Genomic DNA, 19,546 nt, shown 5'->3' on the forward strand with positions numbered 1-19,546 from the left:
TAGAAAATGACCCTTGTATTATTAAACAAATAACCATCAGTGTAGTTCTCTGAAATAATGTTTTAATAGTTATAAACAGCAGTTCTCAGTCAAAGGCGAACCCAGAACGCACTTGTGCCTCACAGTGTGAATATAACATCGCATAGTTCTCTATATAGTTTTTATTGAACTGATGACACGTATAGCATTGATCATACAAACGCACAATCGCTAAATCCCTTCAGCAAACAGACTTGTTTGATATCAAATATAGGCGTATTTAGTCGTGTTCACGCCCTACCCCTTGCAGTGCTGAGAGTTAAGTAACTAACGCAACACTGGATACAATCAAAGGAATTATACTAGATAAAAAACAACACGAACCTCATGCTTAGAGATTTCAGTATCAGCACAGCAGAAATGCAGCTTGAGCATTTGATTAAAGGCACTGTGTTGGCAGGAGGGTAACATGCCACTTAGACACTTTGAATGTCAAGGAAACCTAGCGAACAAAGGTTGAAGGTCACTACAGACCCTATATCTACCGTTGTTAAAAAAAAACACGGTAAACTAGGCACGATTGATATAGCCAAAACGTTTAAAGCCATATAAGTATCGAAACGGGCCTCGAAACGTTAGGAGATTAAACCAAGTGACACGTGTTAATGATAGGCGCGATTTCATACACATACAATGTAAGACAATGTTGATTCAGTCATACTAATGCAAGCGTGCGAAAAAAAGCTGGCAAAAAAGTTTTTTTCATTATGGAATCTAAGTGGTCAGGAAGGTTGACTGGACACGCACACAGAGTACGGTGTACCGCACAATAGATTCTTCATTTTTGTTCTTTCACATCTTCCTCTTTGACTTTGGAATTGACCATGGCATTCTACGACGTTAGTATCCAATTACCGATAATTTGTCTGCAATTTACGGCATATATTTGCTCATTTTGCAGCTGCTTTGTACAATTTACAGTATGGTCGAAAATATTTTCTTTAGATTGATGAACGCGTTGATGTCCTCCATTTAAAGGCAACCGACGCAATATTAGGGTCCGAAAATCGGAGTTTGAAAGTAAATCTGTTAAGTCGTTTCTATTCATGATTAGTTCAAACAACACTATCACAATGTATAGCGACGTCCATGATGCAAAAATAAGACTTCGTTATAATGTGAGAACTCACTGAAAATCGTCGCTGGGGTTTTTGTAGGCTCGCGAAACTAAGGGGATCATCGTATGACACGTTTTTGCACGGTTTTAAAATGCTCAGAGTATGAAGTTATTACACAATTTTGCTAGACAGTGTTAGTAAATGTCACTAAAAGAAAGATTTCAGCATTTTTTAAATTTTCATCTTTTGGTCCCTAAAATTGCTTTGGTTGCCTTAAAGGGAATCAACATGACCTAAGTAGCATCGATGTTACAATACAGTAACGTGCAGCAGCTCCTCCTCTCCGTCCGGTTCGTAAGAGCAGGCTGAAAAGGGCCTGTGGCCGTGCGTGTTGTTGTGATTCGCCAACGTGTTGTTGTTCGCCGACCTTCTCTTCATGCGAGTCTGTGGAGCAGTGTGCAAATATGAATATGCCTTACTACGGTTTTAATCAGCACGCAAAACACACAGAGAAACATACAGTCATGCTAATCCTAGGAGCCATAAGTCAGCGAAAGAAATCTACATGATGGTGTATGTCGTGCCACAATCAGAGAACAGTGTATGGTCACATATCGCACATTTCCGTGTCTTTAATACAACACACATGCAGCTATGTATATACAAGTTAGTAAAGTGGAATTGCACTCTAAAGTCCAGGCTGCAGGAGTGTAACCTTACAAGCCAATATTGTTCAAGGATGTTGAAGGGCAGTAGCCTGGAGTGACATCCTCCGTAGTAACCGCTGGCTCAATCTTTTCGCTTCGCTTGCGGTTGCTACGGGGGTCGGTACCAAGGTTTGAGAAGGACAGAGCGCTAGGTCGGAAATCTTCAAGGTCATTGTATTTTGCAAACCAAAAAAAGACAGCCCAAGCACAAATAAGAAGTACGCACACTTTACCTCAATTCGGTTATCGTTCTCTTTCTGATTACCACAAAACGAGTCCCAGTCAGACTTGTATCTTCTAGTCTGGGACCGCAGGTTTTTGGAGATAGCTTCAGTTATAGACTTGGGTGCCTGAAAAACAATCCAAATCTTAATATCTGCTAACTAACGGTATCTAAATGGGATACACTAGTATTACTATGTAACATTATCTATGGGCATAGTAAAAAATACTATATGGATGTACTACGCTATTCTAATTGCATGGAATGATATTTCATCAACCGACTGAAAAGAGGATATTGCTTAATCGCTATTTGCTGTCAGAAATACTATCATGATTTGATATTGCCCAAAAAGAAGTCGAACCCCAAAAGCGTAGATTGCATTCCGTAGCAGTTCTTAGAATAGTCACTTGTTCCACTTCTCACCATTGTCAACTTGCACTGTCTGTATACTTTTTCTATGTATTGTGTCATGTTGCAATAAGCCCTCGCGGGCAAGAACTCATTATGATATTCACCTTTGAATTTTTCCCGTTGACGTCGCGACATGATGCCACTAACCACTCAAACACCAGCACCACCAGACTGACGCACATCCCGCCGTAGATAACCACGAACACGCCCAGCATCTTGTTGATGGAGATCCTGTCCTGGGACGCGCCTGTGTTTTGCGACTTGTCACACTCGTTACTGGTAATCCTGAAAAAATAAAATTAAAACAACTGTGTGTCAACTAGACGAGTGACGATGCCCTCTGAAAGATAAATATGTTTATAATCCTTCAACAAATGTGGTAAATCGAAATAAATAAATAAATAAGACAATCAGAGGTACATGTAGCAGACTGCGTGGGGTCGTGTGGCGCAACGTCAGAGCGTTCGACTCAGAACCAAGAGGTCCCGAGTTCGAATCCTGTCATGTCACCGATCTTGTGCCCTTGGGAAAGGCACTTTACACGACTTCCCTCACTCCACCCAGGTGTAAATGGGTACCTGACTTCGGTTGGGGAAATTCGTATTGAGGTCACCTGGTGGCGCCGAATGGCAGCCGCCCAGACCCTTGCGACAGTTCCACAAAATGCAAGTGTGGATAAGATATCATACATGTATATGTTGTGTAGTGTGTGAAACCTGTAATACCCTGCATCAATTCAGCGCTAGAAAGGCTGCCATTGCGGGTAATTTCTGACCAATAAAAACCATTATCATTATTAACTGCAGTGCAAAAACAATGACACATACGCACAAACACACATATACATATACACACACACACACACAAACACACACATACATACATACGCACGCACACACATACATACACACGCACAAACACGCACACACACACACACACACACACGCACACACACACACGCACACACACACACGCACACACACACATTGCCCTTACCATTTTTTGGTTAAAGTCTCTATAAAGCCGGACTCCCTGGCCTTGATGATGGCGTTAGAGAACTCTCCTGTGTATGGCGACCCCTTGGCTAGTAGGACACCGTATCCGGCATTCCGGAACAAACGCCCGACGGTTTTGATGTCACAGGGCTGTCTGGTAGCCTGCGGAACAATTAGATTCACAGAAATTGGTTCTTGTCACATAGCAGACTATACAACACCGGTAAATGCTCATGTGCGTACGTTTAGGAGTTTTAACAATGATAGCACACTTTCTATAGTCATTCGAAATATTTGCGGGACCTGATATCTTAAAGCGCGCGAATACTTACTACGTAATCCAGCACGACATTGTCACTGATGAAGGCGTAGTTTCCCTCCCGCACTTTCTGTAAACCTTCGTCCATGCTGGTCACCATAACGTCATCTCTCTTTTCCGTCATCAGTTTGGCCATAGTTATGTACGGTTCGATTTTGGAGTCGAGGAAGAAACTCTCCGTTGCTCCACTTCCTCGGGCTCCATAGAGTACTTCAGACTGAAAACAACAACACTCTGTCACACTTCTGCGTATATACAAGTCCGCATGACTTGCGTATTAACATGGCTTTGGTTTAGATTAAGTTTGCAGCCGAATGAGTGATTTCTTAGGTTCGATCACTAGGCTGCACAGCGATGGGTCAAAGTAGAAAACAAATTTTCCCCCGCAAACCTTACTTGAACCCAAAAAATGTTATGCGCAACTCACGCGCACTTAAATATACGCACAAGTGTGACAGGGCCCTTAGCGGCCAGTGATTAGTATCTATATTAGTATTTGTGTCCCATGAGATTTTTGTAGTGGCCAACAAATGCTAAACGTTGTCATTTTTGCCCCTTATCACCATGCAGACAATAACTCACGAAATAGAAACTCATGGTTCTAATTAGGGGAAATCTAGAAGCGCAGAAACGATCTCCCCGGCATTAGAACTTTGTTCATATGTTGAAATTCGCCAATCAGTGCCCCCACCCCCCAATAAATAAACGCCTGAGCTCCTAGAAGGCCTGCAAAGGAGGCTACTTATTCATCTATTCAAACCACAAACTTAATGCACCTGATAGAAACGACAATATACACATGTACATAGTCAGTAGTACACTATACTTTTTCACCGTCAGCATACGTACTGGGGGGATGGTATTGGTCATAGAATTATGTTCATAAAACCGTTTGTCAGAAGTTGCTCACATTACAGCAATGTCACGTGTTTACCTGTGATGCCAGGTCCTCCACGGAGTTGATGCCGCTCATCAGCCTGCTGACGGTGAGGAAGGCGGCCAGGTTAGCGGTGTAGGTGGCCAGCAGCACCATGGTGCCCAGCCCGAAGAAAATGGCGCTGATTCGTCCTGCAAAAAAAGCGTCACATTATAGTCAGCTTCATACGCCATGCTGTACGTTAGGGCCGCTCCAAGACTGTATTACCTTCGCAAATAGGTTATGTTCTGGTAGCGTTACTTTGTATGTATTGTTTGTATGCGTGTATGTTTGTGGTTTAAATCTAGCAGCTATAAATGAATTGTCATGAAATTTGGTGGTCTTGTCCTAGGATCCTATCAAAGATATGACTAGATTTTGGTCCCACTGGCAGCTTTTCTTCGTACTGCAGTGCAGTTTTTTCTATCTCGTGTTAAGTTATGGTCACGACTTCATTGTGCTATGTCAAATACTAGTAGCGCTTTGTATACTTGCATTATGTATGTTTACGTGTTGTAATTGTAGACTGGAGCAGTAGTTTCAGAGATCTGTTCTTTTGTCAGGAATTTATAACCAGAATTGATACCATTAACAACCACATCATTTCCTTCGTCGTTCATTGCACTCATGACATCTTTTGAATTGGCTCTTAAAAACTCCGCTATATACTAAGAAAGATACGCACTAGCGGAGTTTAAAAGCCGATTCAAAAGATATCATGAGTGCGATGAACGATGAATGACATGATATGGTTGTTAAACCAAGTTCCCTGACCTGCATATGACCTCGGGAAGACCTCGGGTCCGATCTGTACCAGCATGGTGAAGGCCTGCCACACGGCGTCAGACAGCCTGTACGGCGGTTTCGCGTTGATGTCCTCATGTCGTCTTCTGCGCTTGCTCCTGTCAACATCGTCAGTATCATGTGAATGACTTGATCAAGTTTGTAAGTCATTTGCAAGTCAGTCTCTTCAAAACAGTAGTCCACTACTTCACCGACGTTTCGTCTACTTTCAGCTTATTTCAGAAGTCTAGAGTATAATGAAATCCTCTTTAATTCCTTAACATTTGGATCAGAAAACGACACCAGTCTGCATGGCTAGAGATGAGGAGGGTATGGACTCAACGTATTCTTATTGCCTCCACGCCACCATGCGGCCTGCTAAAGAGTAGCAGAATTCGTTACACCCTAGTGAAGACAGATGAAAGCTGCCGTGACGTCAGTGAAGGATTAAGGATTTACTGAATAAAAAGTGAGAAAGACCAGAAGATTTGAGGAGAAAACATTTTTCACCTTTCGGATTGTCCGGGTTGTTCCTGTGGCCGGTACCCGTACGGACTCAGGTAGTTTATGACCGCTTGAAAAATGCCCACGGCCACAGCTGTCACCACGAACATGAACCACAGATTACTCTCGAACGGTGTCAGGAAGTTCAAAAGGCTGGAAAAGCAGTAGTTCGTGTTACTATGATTAAGGTGTTTGCTTCGTTTATAATCTTTATAAATGCTTTATTCATACTAGTGCTATTTACTTATACCAGCCTTAAAGTTTACCGGCACTCCTTATATATGAACGATAAAACCAGGAAGTTCCGCAGCAGTACCTGGAGCCCAGATGATCTAATCATATTGATGTCTCATCAAGACCTACTCACATACCAAAGATCAAGACAATCGACCCAACAATTCTGGCGTTTTCGTGTTCACACACACACACACACACACACACACACACAAACAACAACACATACACAGACAGACAGACAGACACACACGTACGAACGCACACACACACACACGCGCACGCTCCCCAAAACATAACCTTCTTGACGAAGGTTGCTGACGATGACATGTACAACCAAGGAGCTATGTGATCGGCACCTGTAGGTTTTGGACTTCTCTTTGCCCATGATGAAGGTCAGACCGACATCCACATAAGGCATGGTGAAGTCGCACGCCTCCTCCCGCTGAGCCGTGATGGTCAGGGTTGCCATAGCGATATCTGCAGTCTGTCAACAAAGAACAAACATTCTATCCAAATATGATGGACATTGTTGTAAGAAATCTTACTCGTCGTGAATATACATACAGTATAGATTGCAAAGTTTTGATTATCACTCTATATAAAACATGTACATACATAACGTGTACTAACGTAAAATAACATATAAATATATATAAAATATATACTTATAAGTGTTACCCTTGATATGACATCTTGAACCATGCCGTTCCATTGCTGCAGCTCAGGATCGTAGGCGCCGAAGTTGTTATCTTCCACTTCGTACAGCTCGTACTTAAAGCCTAGTTTTTCTGACAGCCACTCAAGCAGATCTATACAAAAGCCTGAAGGTCAAGAAAGAGGAAAAGCGTGGTTTATGAACATATCTCTTCAATTCTCCAAATCAACATATGACAGCAGCTTACAATATCATGGTTGTTAGACGGCATTTCTGTCAGGTTGCGTTCAGAGAAACATATTACTGACTTGTGCTATATCACCATTGGGAAGCGACTCTTAAATAGCACTCTCTACCACACACTACTAGGTCATTGATGACCACAAGCGATATCTTATAATTGTTAGTAAAATTCATTGTATGCTTCGATATAACTTCACAAGGTATTGTTGTAAGAAACTGCTCCACATTGATTGCTCGTGCACAGTTTTTGTGCATAATTGTTATTTGAACTAAAGTTGATCTATATTGCCGTGGGACAAATGTACAATACTTGATGTCCTTGAATACGTGCGGTCCGAGCTGGTATTCAAGGCATGCTGTATCCTGAGGGGAAAACGGTTTAAAATGGCTCACCAGAAAAACGGGCTTTGCCGGTAAGGTTCTTCCCCCAGTCGTCTGTGTCCTTGATGTGGACGAAACCTTGCTCCTTGTGCGTCACCACTCTCAAGGTTCTGTTGCTAAGATCGCTGATGAAATCGATGACCGAGTGTTGTCCTCCCATGAAGGTCACGCGTTCTGGCAAGGTCAGTCCCGATGAGTCGTTCCACCGTCCAACCTGACGTCATGGTCGGGTCAACCCGTGAATGACATTTTAGTAGATCTGAGTACAATTCTAATAGTCCTTTGCCAAGGAGCATTTCTGTACCATTTTAGTATATGCCATACACGGAATCTAACACAGTGCTAACCACATTTTCTTCCAGTTTCTCTTTTACCACTCTTAGTTTGACTACTTCAACGGATTGCGAAAGCTAAACACACAGCTGTCATATACTGATTTATTCCTACTTTAAGGACGGGTTTCATACCTTTCTCCAACCGCTCCTTTCGAGTGTGACGACATCATAGACTGCGTCTCTAGAACTCCCGTCTGACTTCATATTGACTCTGCCGGTCACTCCAGGCCCATCTACCTGTATATTAGAGTAACAATGAAAGACACAGCGACAGTCAGTGCAACATAAGTATTATCAGTCATCCACAGTATGTAGGTTTGCAGCTTTGCAGTGCGGCTTTGTTCGATATCCATTTCAATCGATAGGCTTGCTCACTAGAGACTACCTGAAAATGAAAGCATCTAGATCGCCAACAAAGTCAAAGATAAAGCATTTTCATTTATGTAATATGAATAATGGCTTGATAAAAACTTTCACACTCAAAAAAGTTCACAACACACGATGTGTACAAAAAACAACAACTCCGGTACCTTTTTCAGGTACCGTAAAAAGGCTTCCCCCTTGGACCACTCTGGGTGTGGGATGGCTGAACAGTTGAGAGACTCTGGATCCACGGTCTCCCCGGCGGCCAGCATGTCCCGCAAACCGTAAGCCAGCAGGAGCACGGCGTCCATGGCCTTCCCTGCATACGCCTGCGGGAAACAAACAGCTCCCTTCACTGGTTTGGAAGTTATCTCAATAAGGCCCCCATCCACCAGACGGTGCTCTCACTGCGACCAAAGCTGGATTTGTGAAACCCTTGATTTCATAATTGGAATATCCTGCTAAATGTACAAGTATGACTAAAATACAGCAAAACACACACAGCGTGAAACGATTCGTTCCTTAGCTAAGGAATCCGTTGAGTGCTCTGGTCGATTTTATGTCCCAGAGAGAGCGCGTCGAGGTCGCCGCCCCAGTGGAATGGGGGAAAAGGAAGGAAGGAAGAGTGGAAGGACAAGCAGGACTTCCACAACCACCTGTTCTCTACGTGTTCTCTACCAAGACAAGAAAAGAAGGAAGGAAGAGTGGAAGGTCAACCAGGACTTCCACAGCTACAGGTTCTCTTACTATGGGAAGGAAGGAAGGAAGGAAGGAAGGAAGGAAGGAAGGAAGGAAGGAAGGAAGGAAGGAAGGAAGGAAGGAAGGAAGGAAGGAAGGAAGGAAGGAAGGAAGGAAGGAAGGAAGGAAGGAAGGAAGGAAGGAAGGAAGACTGGAAGGTCAAGCAGGACTTCCACTTCTACAACGTGTTCTACTAAGACCATGTTGATTACAAATATCCGGAAACTCAAACACCCACACCCACAAACATACAAACAGGCAGACTAAAAACTATACCTCCATTGTTTATGGAGGTAATAAAAACAGACTGAGTATAGGTTTTGCTATCGCAAACCTGTACTTACAGGCCTATTTTGTGTCATGCTAGCTGTCACCGATTTTCCGAGAACCAAGGTTTATCTACTATAGCTAATAAGTAATTTACCAGAGTGTTGATAGGCACAGAAAACTCCAACACCATAGCATGCGTTATTATTGGCCAATACAAAAGAGTAACACTTACCACCATCGTCCCGTTTCCAACCCCAGGATACAGGACAGGGTCAGCCCTCACCCATCTATGATGGAGTTCATCGTACAGCTCGCCAGCATTATCCACTATGTACATCCCGAGCAGGCCTTCGTAGTAGTCGGGCATGTCCTCATTGCCAGGGAATAATATCTGAAGATAAACGGCAAAGATAATCATCGCCAGTTGTCAATCAACTAATATTAGATTACATTACATTATTAGATTACATTACAAATGTCCTTACAGAGACATTCTGTGCCTTTAAAAAAGATGAAAAATTGATCAACGTTCCTAAATGCTATTTTGGTAGTCATAGTGCCGGTATGGTTGCATTCCTCGTAGGTCGTCGTACGATTTTGATATCGTTTCAAGCAGGCCGCTAGGGTGTGCATGTGACAGAACCAACACTGACAAGGATCTAAGACAGCCTTTACCGAACAAAAAGCTGAATTTTGCTCGACACATGCAAGACTATTCCAGTACTTTCCCCCATCTTGTGATCGCACGACTACCGTACGACGAATCGCGAATGTGACCAGTGCTTAAGAAACAAGATATACAAAAAGAAATTTCTGCTGCAGTACCAAGGTCACAAACCAGGGGGTCACATCGACCTTGAATTTCGGCTTCACAACACCTTCCCACATACCAAATATCATCGTAATCCATCAAGAGGTTCTTGAGTTATACTGACAACAGTAGTCCGGAAACACAAACAGACAGACAGACAGACAGACAAACAGACAGGTAGGCAGACAAACACACACACAGACACACCCAAAACTATATCTCCGTTTTTCATGGAGATAATAAAACCACTCACAGATCCACTGATGCCGACGGTCACCAGCCACTGCCACCCCGCCCCCACCATGCCGTGATCGCGCGCCTGCTTCAGGATGACTTTACCGTACTCAACTACACAGTTCAGAATGATGATCCGGGCACCTGTAAAGTCATATCTCCATCAATCATACATCATTCCATTTGGCATTCTATACTTAAAATGTATGTCAAAACAATTTTCGTAAATGTGGTAAAAAAAAATCGGGAAAACCTTTCTTCTAATAGACAATTTATGATAAAGGTCCGATGTTACCCCATGGTGATCATCTACAATATTGCAGTCAGAGGTCATGGAGCTATTCATGTATGTATACTGCAGATGGTTGTTTGTTTGTTTGTCTGTCTGTTTGTTTGTTTCTTTCTTTCTTTCACACCTGATGACTTGATAGCACGAAGCTGTTGACTGATGTCCAGGTCCTCAGCGCGCTTGGTGGGGGTGAATCCTTGAACACTCCGGATGAGCCACCCCTTCATCCCGGCTAGTTTCTCAAACTCTACGATACCATGGGTTCCTATGGATGGACAGGCAAAGTTATATCATCGGTACTCAAACTCTACAATACCATGGGTTCCTATGGATGGACAGGCAAAGTTATATCAACGGTACTCAAACTCTACAATACCATGGGTTCCTATGGATGGACAAGCAAAGTTATCAACGGTACTCAAACTCTACAATACCATGGTTTCCTATGGATGGACAAGCAAAGTTATCATCGGTACTCAAACTTTACAATACCATGGTTTCCTATGGATGGACAAGCAAAGTTATATCATCGGTACCAGATTCCACTGCACGTGGCACATTTCATAGTATTGTAAGAATAAAGAGGCAAGAAAAGAGTTTACAGTCTAACATCTACCGAGCAAGACACACTGAATAATGCTTCATGAACACTGGCATTGTACCTTCGAAATGAAACTGTAGCCCAGCAACAGTTATGATTAATCTCCAAGCAGATCTATAGATTGCATCAAGACCGTATCAAACTGGCAGAGGAAGTACGTTTTGCAACCCAAGATTGGATTGCTATACAAGCTCCTTCTTCCAGTTGGATACGGTCTTTGCAATCCATTGGGCCTGGTTGGAGGCTAAGTTATGATTACCTTCTATGTATTGTTCCATCATGAACCACAAAAACGATAGCTCACCAAAGGCGTCCGTGGACATGATGATGCTCATCTGTCCCCAGCCGAAGTGTTCGATGAGTTCAACCAGCGCCAGACCTTGGGTGGCGTCCGATGGACTCATACGGAGAAGGTACTCGTTTATCTCCTGATTGGCTAAGTAAGGGTCTGTCGCTGCGTACGATATCTGGTCATGGAAGCAGTTATGAAATGGCAATTAAACTGAGTATGTTTCTACGTTTTCTATCACGTAAACGTTTTGGTTTTTAAAAGATAACAATTCTAATAAATCCGTTTTGCGGACTTGCATACATGTATACGCAAAAGTGTGAAGGGGGCTTAAGGATAGTGCAAAATTGAACTAGCCTGGGTATCATCCTCCGTAGTCACCACTGGCTTTCCCTTTTCACTTATTCGTGGTAAGCAAGAAAGGAGGGAAAGCCAGTGGTATGGAGGATGATACCCAGGCTAAAACTGAGCATCCTCTACCGCTGACTGTTCGATAACAACGATTCAAATCCTAGGATGGGAAGCAAAATCTAACAGTCTGATATTCCTAACATGCCCGAGTGATCGGTAGTGTATGGTCAATACCTGAGGGATATGGAGCGAAGAGCTGACCAGTTGTGTCGCCTTGACTTGTGAAGACCCGTGAGGACCGAGCATGGCCACAATTCCCTTCTCTGCCTGCCGACAACCTGTAACAGATGTATGTCACAAAATAGCAGATAGAAGGGAGCAAGAAAGTGCAACGTTTGAGGTGATAAACTGGGTCACTGTGGCGACTGGGTCACTGATGATAAGAAAATACTAACTAATTGTCTTACAAAGCATGGCATTCATAGATTAGATAAGCTTCTCAAATTCTTGTCAGTGACTTGACTCTTTCGATAGAGCTGCATAAAACTTAAAATACTAAGAATTCAAAGAAATCAAGACTTCAAAAAGGGCAGACGTTTTAAATCTCGGTCAACACATCGGTACAACAATGTCACTTGTGCCAAGCGTACAAAATTGTGCCTCAAGCGTACAAAATTATTCATGTCTCCAGTTAATTGAGCTGAGCAGGAGCGAAAACGTGGCTCTTGCCAATCTGATGAACAATGCTGTCATCATAGTTGACCTGACTCAAATCGAGATCAATGGCACAAAAAGTGTCATATGAAGTGAAACAAATCCCAACCCCTCCCTCGATTCACATGGATGACTGAAAACATAACCAATGTCAATAACAAGACAACAATAGATGTGTTTAGTTTCATATAGCACATTGTCAGGTGGTAAGTTGATAGCCTTTGGAGAGAAGCCAGCGGGCCAGCAGCGTCCTCGACCTTCATCTTAAACTCAACTGGCAGTACCTCACCGTGATAGGAAAAGGGATCATATGTGTGTTATGTCTATCAAATATATAAATGGGCTAGCACCAACATACCTGCCATCCCCCACAACTACAACTTTCACAACCATAACACCAGACAGACATAGCAACTTCACAATCCTTTGTTCATAACTACAGCTGGGCAAACGCACATCTGCTTATAGAGTGGCTAGCTACTTCAACACCCTACCAGAAAATATCACGCAACTCTCATCGCTGAAAAGTTTTAAATCTGCTTTGAAAAGTATGCAAACTGAAGCCTCCGTTGCAGGCCTTCCCACTAGGTGGGGGGGGGGGGGGGGGGGCGTATCTGCTTGGGCCCCGTATCCACACAGCGATTACCACGATCCCAAGCAGATACGGGGCCCAAGGAGGTACGCCCCCCCCCCCCCCCCAAAAAAAATCGCTATTAAAACGCTAGTGGGAAGGCCTGCAACGGAGGCTATGCAAACTGTACATATAGTTAATGACCTCTGACCTCTCAAGTAAAGCAGACCTGGGCCGGAAATGTATATGAGTAACGGTTAATGAATTTGATTTGTTTTCTTATATGTTTTCATGTAACATATATTTTGATTATGTATATTTTCATGCCCGGTCTTCTCTGGGAAACCAAAAAATGATGCGAGCGTGCGAATAAAAAAGTTACAAAAGAAAAGGTTTGCTTTATTATGAATTTTACGTGGTCAGGATGGTTGAACAAATGACTAACTACACAGAGTAGATCTATGGTATACCGAACAATAGATTCTTCATTTCTGTTCTTTCACATCTTCTTCTTTGACTTTGGAATTCATATTGGCATTCTACAACATAAGTATACATTTTTTTGCAATCCACATCATATATATATGCTCATTTTCCAGCTGCTTTGTAATTGTATGATTTACAATTTTCGAAAACGGTCAAAAATAGATCCATATAATCGAATCAACATGGCCTTACATCTAATCAAATGCATTTTCGTTACCTTTCAGAACCATTTCAAAGTGGTTCAGCGTCTCAGCAGTGCTCAGGAGGTATTCCAACGTCACCCCGGGAACGATGCCCTTCTCGTTCACATACTCCAGAGCCAGTCTCATAGCTGACAGTTCTCTGAGTCTGTTGGTTGGGAATATGGCACCTGCAGATGAAAATAGACACACGACAATATCAATACGGATTTTCAGGAACTTGTCCAATGAAAATTGAAGATGAATGTCACTTTGTCATGGAATGCTCAAGATATTATGTTTTACGTCATAAGCTATTCACACTTCTCGAAACAAGTACAAGTTTTAAGAGTCTCGATCCTACAGACCGCTTTGAATACATATTTAAATGCAACAATCCCCACAATGCGAACATAGGTAAATATCTAAACGACTGCTTTGACATTAGAAAAAATACTGAAACCAATGATTAAATCAATGATTATAACACAATATCAAAAACGTATGCTAGCCCTTATTGTATTGTATTAGTAATTATGATGTTAAGTCTTATTCTATACTTCCACTTTGTGTTATATAAACGATTTATTGCCATACCTTATACCATGTACAATTGTCGTGCAATGAATTTCTTTTATGTTTCATCAACGTTAAACTTTGTCAATACGTTTATTCTAACACTGGCATGGGGTAATGACAATTTGGGGGAGGGGGGTCAGACCAGTGACTAAATAGAGCTCGATCTGTTACGGTGATACATCATGAAAAGCCCCGTACAGACATTGAATGTCATTTTAACTTGTACACAATATAAAACCCACGAGGGAATAGTTACAAGGTCTCTCTTTTGAATAAGTTTTGAAACATCAATATTTCAGATTAATGATTCTTTGTCTGCTATTGACATGGCAAGAGAGGCTTTTCGTGTTTTTTACCTTCCGGCCAATAGTGACCTTGTAGTGCAATACAAACAATACAAAATACAGCGTTCAATCTAACATCCAGTCAGTTTGGTAAAATAGTGGCAAAGATTGGCTCACCAAATAATGCGTCGGCGGCCATGCTTCTTGTAAAGGCCACGGCGAAAATCAGTGAGATAAGAAACACGGCTCTCGCACCCTCCATTTTGGACGTTGCCTTTTGTTCCCTCGATCTGAAAAAAGATGAGTACACTCAGTCTGATACCATGCCTACACACTGACACAGAATGCCTTCAATGATCGACCGACGTACAAATGAACGTATATGATGTTCTGAAATGTTATTAAAAGCAATTTAGTAAGCACACCTTTTCAGGAACTTTCTTTAGGCCCCGCCAAGCGCCATGTTCTGGCCTATGACACCCTAATGAAGTCTAAATAATAGGCACAAGTCCCGTTTCTCACGGGGCAAGGTTTGACCTCCCTCGGGCTACACGAGGGCAACGCCTTATCTGCTGCACCATGTTGTAACGTCTAAGAAAAAACAACCACTTGATGAAAGATACGTTCTAATTAAGAAAGCTCAATCCAACATTGAGTAATTAGAGATTTCCGTGAAGTTTTTAGGATAATTCCTATATTTCAACCATGTCAATTGGCAGCTCTTTGCGTTAATTGCTCTCTTTCACGCATGACTGATACTCAATTTCAGTGTTGTGTATTTTTGTTTCGAACGTGTAATTCTGTCTCAGTTGTGTATAGTAGAGGTGTAGCAAACACAAACAGTTATCGACTTTAGTCATTGCAAACGCAGTTTTAACATGTGCAACGGACAAGGACAGATATTACGCGTATTTCAACACTGTAATAGCACGTCAATTTTCTGAGCCATTCCGTTACACCTGAGTGAAGTGGGTGTGTTTGTGGATAATAGCCCCACTTTACATTTTAGAAAGAAAGTGGTAATTTCAACACAATTGTGTTTAAGTGTGGGTGATTATGTGCTTGTTCGTGGTGTCGTATATGGTGAAGTTTTGTCTATTTTCAGTAAGGAAATGTGACCTAGAAGACAATGACAAATATCGTATGTAAGTTGTTGGGCTGGTTTCATTTACACAATGGGCCGTAAATGCTGTTGACCTCTTCGAGGTCATACATCCGTCAGGATGTGCATAGGCGATTCCATTCAGATTATCAGGGGGCAAGAGAATTTTACCTCTCTTTTTGTCCCCGAGTAAGATTTAACTTACCTGTGTCGTTTCTAAATGACAAAACACCCCCTTTTCTTATAAGGAAAACATTCGTGCCCCCTCCCCCATTTTATGGAGTAGCCGTGAAACAATTGATTAAGCGTCCCGAGGGTGTCAATGACACCGCCTAGTCTGTCTTTCTTGCTTGCTACCCTTTCTTCACTGTCAGCCAGGCGAAAGGGAGCAAATTAACCGGAGGCGCCCTTAACTTGTTTTAAATAACCATTCATGCATCAATCAACATTCAAAGGACTACTCAAAACAACAATGTTTTCACGATATGTAAAACTAGAAGTCCAAGACGTCATATCATGACATCAAAGGTTATAAAAGTGACCGTCTGCAGTCTAATTACGATTGTGACTTTAATAGTACACAAAGTTCCCACGACCGGGAGGTCAAATTTGAGTGTCGCCCATTATGTCGTCATTGAAAAGTATTGTATACATTAATCACACATGAATTAACCTCGACACTTCTAGTAAAATCTCGACAAGAATGCTCTTCCGAAAACACCCCATCTTTCGTGCAGAACAACAAACGACGAGAGCATCATTAGAGCATCATCACAGTACGTTTAAACTCGGCCATTTAGTCTGAATTCCTGTTTTGAGACAGACACAGCAGCGAGCATTTTTAACATGTAACAGACATCTGTAGAACTTGCACAGTTCTCTTTTCAACCACAGCATATATATTCAAACAAATTTTACAGAACATCACCAAGACGTCTTGTGAAATGAAGAGACAACAGAACATACCTCTGCTTCCTTTAGAAGTTGCTCGCGCCACCTCCACCCTGTAGTGTGGACTGGCTTAGAGTGCGAGTTGAGGTGGAGGGCACAACATCACGTCCCTGTTTGTGTGTGTCACAAAATGTTTCAAAGAATGTTCCCCCGGGCTACAAATACCACTTGGTCTAATTTCAAGGAAAAGGATACATCCCATTGTGTATCACATTGTTTTTTAATATATAGATTACGTCAAATGTTATTTTAGACACCATATACCAACAACTGAAGACCACGCACATGAAGACATTAAAAACGGTATCCTACCTGCTGATACAGATAGTTTGAAATCTCAACATTTCTTAAAATGTCACGTGATGTGTTCTGTACATGTTCTTAGGGGACCGACGCGTGCTGTACGTTTATAGGGGCGGCCTCTTGAACCAGCCAGGCATCACTTTGCACGCCCGGGGGGTTTACATATAAGACTAGCATATAATGGTACAAGAAGGACATATATGTGACGTGTGATCGTTGTCTTCGAAGTTGCCATTCGATAACTCAATACAATGTATAAATGTTGATGAATAGATCAAACCATTCTTTTCCAGAAAGGATAGGTCGGCGCCTAGCTAATAGATTAAATGACAGCATAGTGGCACCTACTCTGATTTCAATCAAGCCTCCTGTAACCGCTCGCAGCCCTGTAACCGCTCGCCGTTGGCGTTATACAGACTAAGTTCATCTTGGCGTCGTGTGGCGCAACTGTAGAGCACGCGGCTGTCAAACAATGGGTCCCGGGATCTAATCCCAGGTTTGCCCAGAGACAAGTCCGAACTTGCGCCCCGACGTTGTGCCCTTGGGAAAGGCACTTAACACGACTTTCCTCACTTCACTCAGGTGTAAATGAGTACCTAGCTCATCTAGGGTTAGGGACGTCCCTCGGATAGGACGTTAAATGGAGGTCCCGTGTTTGGGGAGAGCAACACCCCGCGCACGTTAAAGAACCCACCACACCTTTCGAAAAAGAGTAGGGGCATGCCCCGGTGTGCGATGGTCCAAATCTTACAGTCCGGTCTGGGATGACATCTTGAAAAGGTGATAGTTCACCTGTTATGTCAATCCTTCCACAAAATGTGGTAAATCAAAATAAATAAATAAATAAATAAGTGGCACCAAGAATAGCATATCAGGTTCAATGTTCCTGGTGCTCAATCAGTTGGATTTTCCAAGCTTGTAAGGAGGACATATTCTTAACAGACGATTTCCTCCTTGGTGGTGACAGTCTAAAAGTGTCTTAGAGAAACGATATAGTGAGGAACGTACGTTTTTTTTTAAAAACAGTTGTGGTTTTCCTGGTTTCTCTCTTTTGTCAAGGTTTTTGATTTGTTTTGAGCCATTGCTGCACCATTGGGTTGTAAAATCTGGAAGAGGTCGATCTCACGTGCAGCAGCGCCCTCTAGCAGAGCGATAGTGGCATTCATCCTAATTGCACCGCTGTCTTTCACAAGTCAGTGCCATCACGTACAGTTCCGATCCATATCGTACCTATAAGGAATTGTTAACAATTCCTTAGCCTCCATAGCTGGCTCTACCGGGCCTTTTGGGGGGGGGGGGGGGGGGGGGGCTTATGATACACCTTTTGTAGCCAGCCCCTAACCATCAGCCAGTGCAACCTGAAACCATTTTGCCCGGTATACAGAGTTAACCGGAGGCTAACAATTCCTTATATGTACAAATCGTTGACTTGAAGAATTGGCGTCTATATTCCATAAATGTATCAATTGTTTCTTCTTTGTATGTTAGTCATACGTTTTGTGTACGCCTTTTAGGTGTGTTTTGACGTGCTTTGTGAAAATTTGTACTGAATTTTGAATATTGTTCCCAGGGCTAACCCTTTGTAATAGCCTTCGGCTAGTTGGGTAGCTCTGGCTGTAATTTTTTTCCAGACTGACAAATAAATAAATCAAATCAAATAATCAAATCATATGAATTCGACCAATCCATCCACGAGAACGAAAGAAAGAAGGAAGTTAAAATTTCGGTGCCATGGAAATGTTTTCTGTAGCAACAGTGTCTAATTCTGTGCAGACATGTAATTTGCCTTTAGTTAGTGTCTGCTCTGGCAGATGTGTATCCGGATTCTGTGCCTAATTCTATTCATACTAATGATAAGGCCTCTGTATAAGGCAGAATGCGTAGAAAGGAAGCGCCCTATCCTATAGATTGCATGTAATAATGCAGGAGCCTTAGGCGACGATTTTACTATGCAGTTAAAGCCTGTGCTTCTTCTAAGGGTTAGCGTGTACGTATGCAATTTCGACCAGAAAGCCGGGAGGCATTTTTGAGGGGCTTATATAAGCATTTCAATTCAGTATAGACGTCAGACTCTCTACGCAGGAGACAGAACAAGAATATCACGGGACGACGATCCTTTATTGCTTTTAATGTTTTCTTCACGTTTTAGTTTAATAGAATCAATAAACATCATGACACATCATCGCCATCAATTGTGTTTTGTAAACCTTTTTATGTGCCTGTGCACATACAGTTTAGCATACTGCTGCCTGTAACATACGATATACGTGTCGACCAAACAAACTACATACATGCTTGCGATATCAAACGCTTTTGTATTCATAGGACGCTTTTCACAAAACGTTATCTAAGGACCAATTTCATCACAATCATATGCCGGTGCACACTCCGACTGCCACTCGACATTATTGATCTCGAACCTCCGTGATCAAGTTTGGTGAAGGAAAAGGCCAAGGTTGCGGCAGGATGTCTTCAGTATTCCGGACATGTTCCAGTCATTAGACACCCTGGAAGCCAAATCCCACAGGCAGGCTCCCTCCCAAGAACCACCCGGCCCTTTTACGGTCTAGCACGCCGACAGCATTTAGCTCATCAAACGTGTCACGTAGCGCTACAAATTAC

General features: G+C 42.5%; 1 protein-coding gene across 2 annotated transcripts; it reads right to left on the bottom strand.

The window, feature by feature from the left end:
* Nucleotides 1-42: 42 nt before the first annotated feature.
* LOC136439716 (glutamate receptor ionotropic, kainate 2-like) lies at nucleotides 43-16,747 on the bottom strand. Of its 2 annotated transcripts, none has more exons than XM_066435262.1 (21): nucleotides 16,637-16,747; nucleotides 14,746-14,858; nucleotides 13,744-13,896; nucleotides 11,990-12,093; nucleotides 11,420-11,582; nucleotides 10,642-10,779; nucleotides 10,245-10,369; nucleotides 9,413-9,571; nucleotides 8,340-8,501; nucleotides 7,942-8,046; nucleotides 7,487-7,688; nucleotides 6,874-7,016; nucleotides 6,552-6,679; nucleotides 5,965-6,111; nucleotides 5,446-5,573; nucleotides 4,690-4,823; nucleotides 3,769-3,972; nucleotides 3,438-3,598; nucleotides 2,546-2,726; nucleotides 2,038-2,154; nucleotides 43-1,541 (listed from the first exon to the last, which is right to left on the bottom strand). In XM_066435262.1, the coding sequence occupies exons 2-21, from the start codon at nucleotides 14,828-14,830 to the stop codon at nucleotides 1,407-1,409; spliced, it is 2,874 nt and encodes a 957-aa protein (XP_066291359.1). In that variant the 5' UTR covers nucleotides 14,831-14,858; nucleotides 16,637-16,747; the 3' UTR covers nucleotides 43-1,406. The 2 variants fall into 2 exon arrangements, with proteins under 2 accessions (XP_066291359.1, XP_066291358.1); XM_066435261.1 differs by lacking the exon at nucleotides 16,637-16,747 and adding an exon at nucleotides 14,994-15,114.
* Nucleotides 16,748-19,546: the final 2,799 nt, after the last annotated feature.

The sequence above is a fragment of the Branchiostoma lanceolatum genome, chromosome 8 (genome assembly GCF_035083965.1).
Source record: "Branchiostoma lanceolatum isolate klBraLanc5 chromosome 8, klBraLanc5.hap2, whole genome shotgun sequence".
Taxonomy (NCBI): domain Eukaryota; kingdom Metazoa; phylum Chordata; class Leptocardii; order Amphioxiformes; family Branchiostomatidae; genus Branchiostoma; species Branchiostoma lanceolatum.

Excerpts from the sequence above, each read along its gene's own strand:
- LOC136439716 (XM_066435262.1), bottom strand. The coding sequence starts at position 14,830 with ATGGAGGGTGCGAGAGCCGTGTTTCTTATCTCACTGATTTTCGCCGTG. Across the intron at positions 10,780-11,419 it reads CATGTCCACGGACGCCTTTG|GAACCCATGGTATCGTAGAG; the intron begins GTGAGCTATCGT and ends GTCCATCCATAG. Across the intron at positions 1,542-2,037 it reads AGAACGATAACCGAATTGAG|ACTCGCATGAAGAGAAGGTC; the intron begins GTAAAGTGTGCG and ends ACTGCTCCACAG.